Below are 8,902 nucleotides of genomic sequence, written 5' to 3' on the forward strand. Positions count from 1 at the left end.
GATTATTTAGTCAAAATAAGCGATATGAAAAAAAATATATATATACAGGAATGATTTATTGACAAATAGTAAAAGACGGAAATAATATTTCTAGGAAATATTTCTAGGGAGTCGCAAGTATCTTCCTTCTTTTAACATATCTATTCATTTTACATATAGCTAACATCAGAGACTCATTTTAAAAAACCAATTTCAAGAAGTTGTTGGAAAATTATTATTATCTAATACATTAATCACTAATACTACAATATTAGACATACATTATTAAAGAACTCCTAGTATAGACTCTCCCTTGTTAACCGACAAGGTTTAGTCCTGACACGTAGTCGATTATTAAGAGGTTATTGTTACATGGACCATAAAGATGCGCATTCAATTTAACGCATGGTTACCCATTTGAATGGTCAATGATTAATCTTGTACATCATAAAATTTTTATTGATATATGTACCGACTGTAACACGTGCGTTCAGTAACTAATTGAACAGGATTACGATGAATATAAAAATAGAAAGACGGGAAATTTTTTACTTACAATTGAGATGTTGAAATAAGTGATATAAGCGGTATAAATGAAGAATAAGGAAACAGCATATGCATATTTGTTAACTTTGATATTTAAATTGTTTATTACTTGAATTTCGTGTATTTTCAGAGTTTATTAGCTTTATGCATTTAGAAGAAGAAAATATAAATGGTAAAAATGTATAAGATTAATTAATAAAATTATGAATGTTAATTTTTGCATTTACAACGTTTACTATTTAAACTCTACAAATAGAGAAAAGATTATTTTTAAAAAGTGTGTTCTTAAATAATTTTTCTTCCTCTAGAAAACACGATCAAATTATATGTATACATATAATGTTTTACTTTATTGTTATTAAAAGATGTTAGTATTTCATGTAATATCGATTAAAGTTTAATGCACAGGATATTGATAGTGCTTGTACTTACTTACGTAGTAAAGTCCGAAATTAATCAGCCTACTTATAGGGCCGTTTCTACTACCGTTTGTTATTTCATATCTATTTTTAGAAAAAAATTGCCATATTTTTTACAATCAAATAATAATCTTTGCGGAAAAATAATTTTATTGATAGAAATATTTATTTCCATATAGGCAAACAATTTTATATATTATAATCATTTTGATTTAATGATATTTATATAATATCATTATTACAGGAATTCTATTGTTAATACGTAAAGTTTGTCATATTGTCGATTAATTTTTGTTTACGTTCTAATTCAGTCACGATCGCAATAAATGCAAAAGATGCAGCAAGAGGAAGATAATCGCAGATTTGAATTCGCATCTTGCAACATAACTCCAAAAAATTTACAAAGATCACCACGAGATGCTGGTAAGCTTTAGCTACCTACATTTTGACTTGTACAATAAGTGAAGTTGTAATTGTTTTGTAGGATCTGAAAGGAAAGATATACTGTCGGAAGTTAAACGTAGGATTGACTCTACTCCTCAAAATAGCCCGATTAGACATCCGAAAACTCCTCAAAGTAGCGGTATAATATTTTCATTATAATAAATTTATAGTTAAACTTTCATGCATTTATACGAAGTATAAAGGTACGAAGATATACAGAATGCATAATATATGTAAAATGTCCAAAGTAGAGTACTCGTTGTAATTTTTAATAGATGAACCAAGTCTTTGTTTAAGCTCTATTCGTTTAGCCTAATTTATAAAAATATAAATTTGCACAATTATCCGTGATATATTCATAATATTATATAAAAGTGACATAAATCATTTTAGCTAAATACTAAATGTATGAAATGTTTTACCGCAGGGTCTTTTAGAAAAGACGTGAAATTGCACTTAGAATGCACAAAGCGAAAGATTTCAACACCTCATAAGGAGAGCCTCGAAAAGATTCAGAAAACATCTCCAAGCGGAAAATTCGTCAATACCTTAATAGGACAGTGGTACAAACTTACGGGTGTTCGAACAGCATTGCCCCAAACAGTAGTGACTATAATTTTTGTTCTATCGTCCATTCTTTATTCATGCATCTATAACAAGCATTTAAAGACAATGGAACAACATACAGAATTCAAAAAGAAAACAAGTTTATAATCTAAAAATATTATAAAATAATGGAGACTTATTAAACGGACGATATTACATTCAAAATTGTTCTATTGTCTTTTATTCTACTAAAAAGTCATTATTGAAAAGTATCGAATAAAGTTTGATTATTGAACAAATGTTAAATAAACAGACACAAGAAAATTCCATCACGGAAGAAATGAGGCGAATGTATGGAATTGAAGAACGGAAGATTCAGAAATTGCAGAAGAAGCTGCAGAGTGCTGAAGAAACCATATCTTCACTTTCTGCATCTCACGAGGCCGAGCTGCGAGCTAAAGAGGACATTTTGCAACAGTAACATACTTGTCATAGATTATTTATACATTTCTTGCAGTTAAAGAATGATTGCTATAGAGGTATTAATGTCTAGATTGAACGGCGATTGGGAATCAATTACTAATTATTATGATGAAATATCGGAGAGCCTGAAGGGGTTTCAGCAGCACAAGGATAATTTATCAAAGTTATATAACGACGTCATTATTACACAACAGTTAACGGTGAAGAAGCTACAACAGGAATTAAGTACTATGAAATTGAAAGGTACATATATACGTAAATTTCACTAGAAACTTTGTTTAAATATATTTGTTTTAATTTTGGTTAATATGTTTTTGTATAGATGACGCACAGAGAAATATTGTTAGTACAATTGAAAACAAACTAAAGGATCAAGAGAAAAGGTACTTAGGAAAAATTTATGAATGACTTATTATATAAGTGATGATCAACTTTTGTCTAATTCATTATTAGGATACATGGAATGATGATTGCTGAGACCGAATTGAAAAAACAATTCGAAGATATGAAGGATAAATCAATTTCAGAAAAAAATTATTTGCACAATGTTCATGCAGAAGAAAAATTAGAATTAATGAAGGTCAGAAATATAATATTTTTCTCTACATTTTTCTTCCTTTTTACTTTAATTTTCCTATTTTGAGTAGAAAGACGTGTACAATCTTGTCTCCTCTGAAGGAAGGAAAATATTTTACTTGTTTTATCACCATTGTTATCATAGATGTAATAAACGTGTGAAATATTGTAAGCGATTATGATTCCAGAAGCAAGAAAATCTCACGTCGATGAATCAAGAACTGCAAGTGCAATTACAGAAGATTACGGAAGAAAAACAAGACCTAAGTACCGCGTTAGCTGAAAAAGACGATAAAATTGTAAAATTACAGGAGGAGATCTCTACATACAAGTAAGCGTTTTGTGAATTTAGATTAATTAAATACATATTTTAAACTCTGTTACTTTATTGGTTTTACAACAGAAATAAAATCGGAGATTTGCTTCATCGCAACACAGAATTAAGTTCAAAATATGAAACGTCATTCGGAAAGGAAGGAGAACTATCAAAACAATTGCAATTGAGAACAGAAGAAGTATAGTGATCTTATGATTTCCTTTAAATATTCTTTTATGTATAATAAATACATTTTATACCCCACAATAGGTCGAAAAATTACAAGAAAATTTAAATACGAGACAAGAATTAGAATCTAGTTTAGCTCAAGATCTTGAGATAATTGACAATAAATACCGTAACGTGCAAAATGATTTCATAAATGTAGAAAATGAATTAAAGGAGACACAAGTTCGTAATTTAAATCTTGAGCAGTCTTTGCATATTATGAAACGCGATAACGAACATAAGATAGTAGAATTGAATAGAACAATTGAATTCTTAGAAAGAGAAAAAGAACGAATGATTTTAGAGAAGCATTCAAAAATACAGGTATAATTTTAAGAAATAACTAAAAATTGTAAATTTACAGATAGTCACTCAAATTCATTTCTTGCACATAGGAACTGGAGCACGCTTATAACTTATTAAAAGAGAAACACGACGCAGAAATAACATCCTTAAAACAAAAGTATGATGTTAAATTAACAGAAATGACGAAAACAGTAACTACACAACATTGTGCCTTTTTAAAATTAAATGAAGCTTTAAACAAAATGAACAAAGATAATGAAAATAGACAAACAAATTCTGATCAATGTACAATAGCAAATAGTAACAAACTGCAAGAAAACTTGGGAGCAAGAATGCAACCACTAGTAGAATCTAACGATAATGTAATTGAAACAAGAATTAAAGAAATAGAAAGCCAAATGCAAACAAGTCAAGTTCGTAAAATGAAAGAGCAACAATTTCAAGACCAAGAAAATGTAGATAAGTCGAAAGCTACATCTAAAGATAAAAACGAAATGTCGGATTTGGAACAAGATATATATAACTTTAGTGATATAGAAGTTAACAATGAATCACAAAATGTAAGTTATACATATAACATGTTAACTTTGTGTGTATAAATGAATTTATATTGAATTTATATAATTATAGGTATTGTCACAAAATAGGAAACTTCGATTCCAGTTAAATTCTCCAACAAAGGTGAAATTTATTGTTTAGTATTACATAATACAATTTTAATAATACAAAATAAAGCAAAAATAATACTATTTTTATAGATTGTTGAATATACAGAAAACTATTCTAATTTCTCTCAAGATAAAAATATAACGCAATCGAATATAAAAATAAGGAAACAGCAGGAGAAAAAGAATGAAGTAATATTTTCAGATAAGTTTTCTTTGAAATTTCATATATTTTATATCTGATTAATAAAATTAAGATATTATTTTATACAAATAGGATAAAAATAATTCGATGGTGAAAAAAAAAATATTTAAAACTCGTGGCACTGGATTACGGCAATATGGAACTACGAAAAATCTTCAATATGGAACTCCTGGAAAAATTTCTAAAAAATAAAATTTTATATAATATTATCATTAGGATCATTACATATATATTATTATTATTATTATTATTATTACATATAGGATTATTACAAAATGTATAATTTCAAATTTCAACAATATGTTTTTTCGTAATCGCTTAAAATGTATTTTCTCAATATAATTACAAGTATGTTAATTTATCACTAATCAATCTGTAGTGGTTAAATTATGCAGGTATATAAGTTGTATAAGTATATACTTTATTTGTAAGAGTTACAGATATAGTTAAAAATATGTAAACACATAACAATTATTCACAAAAGAAAAGTTTTTCCAATAACAAATAATAATAATACATTCAACCAATATATTCATTAACAAAATATACATAATACTTCATCGATGAACACACAACATATGTATAATTTTGGCTATTTTACATACGTAATATATATATATTTCGAATCTGGAACAAGATATATATAACTTTAATATTGGACCCTCCATTTCTATTATCTTCCAGATTGTTGTGTCCATATTTAAACGATGTAGGATATTAGATTTAAACATTTTGCAATATTTAATCAAATCTATATACATGTATCCTGATTCGAACAAGATAGTATTTACTTTTTATGTACTCTTTGTTTTAAATATCATTAAATTTTGTATTATCCTTTTTATTATTTACAGTAATACTATTTTATTTTAATTGTTTATTAAAGTGGTAGAACAATCCCATTTCATAGATCTTTCGACAGCCATTTTCCACTTAGAATACCTTAAATCTCTTTCTGAAATGTAAATATATGAAATTATTATTAACTTATTCTCTTTTGCATTCTATTCTTTTATTCAAAAGAATTATTACCATCGTCTCCAACTTCTGGTGAAAATGTTGTAACTTGCGACGCGTCTACATCGCTGATATCAACAATACCTACTCCAATACCAGCTAATATAGCTGCTCCTAATGCTGTTGTTTCTACCATATTGGGTCTCACTATATACATTATTAAATTGTTATTATTAAAATATAAGTAATATAATATAATATGAAATATATATGTTCATTGCAGGTAAAGGTGATATCAATGAAAAATGTTACATACCAACATTTATTCCTGTTAGATCAGCTTGTAGTTGCATAAGCAAATTATTTACTGTCATTCCACCATCAACTTGTAAAGTTGTTAGTTTCGTTCCGGAATCTTTAATCATCGCTTCTAAAATATCTCTCGTCTGAAAACAGACAGCTTCTAATGCTGCCCGGACGATGTGATATTGTTGCGTATCTTCAGTGATGCCGCAAATCACTCTAGAATATGTACGCATCTTGTAATTTGCAATATCAAAAAATAGGAGTAGCGATCCTCTGAAATATTATTATTACGGTCTACTTACCCTCGTGCATCTTGTTGCCAATATGGTGCATATAAACCAGAAAATGCAGGTACAAAATATACGTCTCCAGAATTTCTCACACTTTCTGCCATATCTTGAGACTGTGTAATATTAGCGAATAGTTGTATATTATCACGTAACCATGTTAAAGCTGCCCCACCTATAGCTACTGAGCCTTCCAATGCATAAATTGCTGGTTCTTTACCTATCTTATATGCAATAGTTGTTATAAGACCCTGAGTCGAATCTACTTTCTAAAATGATAAAATAAATTAGTTTTCAGTAAAACGTATACTACACAATATATTGATTGACAGAAATAAATACATACAACATTTCCAGTATTGTAAAGTAAGAAACAACCAGTTCCATAAGTAGCCTTTGCTTGCCCAGGCCTTAAGCATAATTGACCAAGAAGTGCTCCTTGTTGATCACCTACACACTTACATGTAAAGGTAAAGTATGTTAATTTAATCAATCAAATTTGAAACAAAATTAATATCTAGATATATTATTTTAAATATTTACGCCTGCTATAGGTACACCAGCAAGAACTTCTGGATTAGAAACTATTCCATATACTTCAGCACTAGATCGTATTTCAGGTAGAATGTGTTGTGGAATTCCAAAAAATTGACATAACAGAGGATCCCATTTTAATGATTCAATATTCATTAACATTGTGCGAGATGCATTTGAAACATCAGTTATATGTAACTGACCTTTGGTGAGATTCTATATGATACAAATATGATTTATTTTATTGATAAATAAATTATGAGTGAATCAATTATTGTGATATTATGTAATAATATATGAATAAAAATAAATTAATGGACATACCCACATAAGCCATGTATCAATTGTTCCAAAAGCACATCTTTCTTCATCAACTGCATGTTTAACAGCTGGTACATTATCAATAAGCCAACGTATTTTGAGAGCACTAAAGTATGGTGACATTGGAAGACCACAAATAGGTTTCAAATAATTTTTGTTTCTTGTTTTATTAGGTACACTGTCTAATATACCTTCTAAAGTTGTGGTAGTTCTAATATCTAGCCATACTATAAAAAATAATATTAATTTTATTTTAATACTCTTACATGTGTATGATATATGTTTAAATATATACATTATGAATATAAAAATATCTTAATAACAAACCACATACTTTACCTATTGCATTGTGTAATGGTTCTCCTGTATTTTTATCCCACATTAAAGTAGTTTCTCGTTGATTGGTGATCCCAATTGCTTTAATATCTGACACGCTCATGCCAATATCTTTTAATTTTTCTATAGTCTTTTTGATACATTCTATAACAGCTTTTAAGATTTCTTTTGGATCTTGTTCCACCCATCCTTCTTGTGGATATTTTTGTTTAATTTCAATTTGATGTGATGCTATTACTTTCCTACGTAAGACATCAAACACCTAAAAGAAAATACATTGCACTATGCTTTCTGTATTATACATAATTTTTCTATACATACTCTACTACTTATCATAAAATAAAGTTACAACAAATTTTATATAATTATAAATAAAAATTTAATGAAACAACGATCAAAACAACTTATAAATTTTAACTTACAAATTCATAAAAAGACCTAACAGAAATTAAAATAAAAATCTTAATGTGGAATATTGTTAAATAGGAAACTATCGTTTAGTTTAAAATGGTAAAACAATTCGTAAAGTAAATATTGTGGAGAAACAACCGCATGAACGCAGTCTGTATGAGTTCAAATTCCATTCAGAAATCTCAGTTGGCTGACAGTTGTTTTCATTGTTTGAATTTAAACACAAATGAAGTTTACTTACTAAGAATCTAGCGCTACTCGTCCCTTCGTCAATTGCTCCTATGAATGGACCCGTGCGATTGATGTTTTCAGGCATATTCTTCCTTCTTTTTCTCACTTGATGTTCGTTATTGGAAAAAATATTTAAGCATATATAATATTCGCAGAATGACCTATGTTTAACCTTTATTCTATCATGTTACATAATGATACGCTTGAAATATAAAACTTAATCAACGATAACAGTGTACATTGCTAGTAAAATTAAACGAATTACATATTCATTTTCTTTACCGTATATTTCTTCATTGATCGCATTTAGAATCTATTTTATAGTAAACAGTACACTAATTTTTTACAACATTATAGTCTGTGAATAATAAAGAAAAAAATTAATGAAATATTTTAATATATCGCTTATTTTGTAAGTTTGTTAAATATGAGAGAAATAAATTTAAATATTGACTCCACGCGGCACGTTTTTTTTCCTTTTTACGTAAACGTAATATGTATAGGAATATACATATAATATAATAGCTATAGAATAATATAAAAATGATGAATATTCATATTTTTTTCACAAAATTTAAATATAAAATGCTGGTGTAAAAAATATATGTATATATGTACTAAAATGTAATCATTGTTAGTGATTAAATTTCCTATCAATATATTCTTACTCATTTTTTTATTTTTAATTCAGCTGCATATACAATAATTAAACAACAAAAAGTTTTTACTTCATCATTATAAAAATTAAACATTTGGTATTGTGTATGAAAACGCGAATGTATTTATTCTTCAGAATTTCTAACAAG

At 27.7% G+C, this 8,902-nt stretch overlaps 2 protein-coding genes across 3 annotated transcripts; one reads left to right on the plus strand and one right to left on the minus strand.

The window, feature by feature from the left end:
- The first annotated feature begins 576 nt into the window (after positions 1–576).
- Positions 577–5,266, plus strand: LOC122566076 (flagellar attachment zone protein 1-like). Its single transcript, XM_043722800.1, has 15 exons — positions 577–697; positions 1,256–1,367; positions 1,429–1,527; positions 1,816–1,994; positions 2,248–2,411; positions 2,488–2,660; positions 2,740–2,800; positions 2,871–2,997; positions 3,182–3,324; positions 3,397–3,508; positions 3,580–3,861; positions 3,933–4,403; positions 4,474–4,524; positions 4,602–4,700; positions 4,786–5,266. The coding sequence occupies exons 2-15, from the start codon at positions 1,271–1,273 to the stop codon at positions 4,903–4,905; spliced, it is 2,178 nt and encodes a 725-aa protein (XP_043578735.1). The 5' UTR covers positions 577–697; positions 1,256–1,270; the 3' UTR covers positions 4,906–5,266.
- Positions 5,118–8,783, minus strand: LOC122565796 (glycerol kinase). 2 transcript variants are annotated; one of them, XM_043722145.1, is made up of 10 exons: positions 8,765–8,783; positions 8,107–8,201; positions 7,458–7,716; positions 7,122–7,345; positions 6,807–7,013; positions 6,610–6,720; positions 6,279–6,532; positions 5,987–6,192; positions 5,746–5,877; positions 5,118–5,668 (listed from the first exon to the last, which is right to left on the minus strand). In XM_043722145.1, exons 1-10 carry the CDS (start codon positions 8,766–8,768, stop codon positions 5,583–5,585), a joined length of 1,578 nt encoding a protein of 525 aa, XP_043578080.1. In that variant the 5' UTR covers positions 8,769–8,783; the 3' UTR covers positions 5,118–5,582. The 2 variants fall into 2 exon arrangements, with proteins under 2 accessions (XP_043578080.1, XP_043578081.1); XM_043722146.1 differs by lacking the exon at positions 8,765–8,783 and adding an exon at positions 8,379–8,588.
- Positions 8,784–8,902: the final 119 nt, after the last annotated feature.

This window comes from Bombus pyrosoma, linkage group LG3 (assembly GCF_014825855.1).
Source record: "Bombus pyrosoma isolate SC7728 linkage group LG3, ASM1482585v1, whole genome shotgun sequence".
Classification (NCBI taxonomy): domain Eukaryota; kingdom Metazoa; phylum Arthropoda; class Insecta; order Hymenoptera; family Apidae; genus Bombus; species Bombus pyrosoma.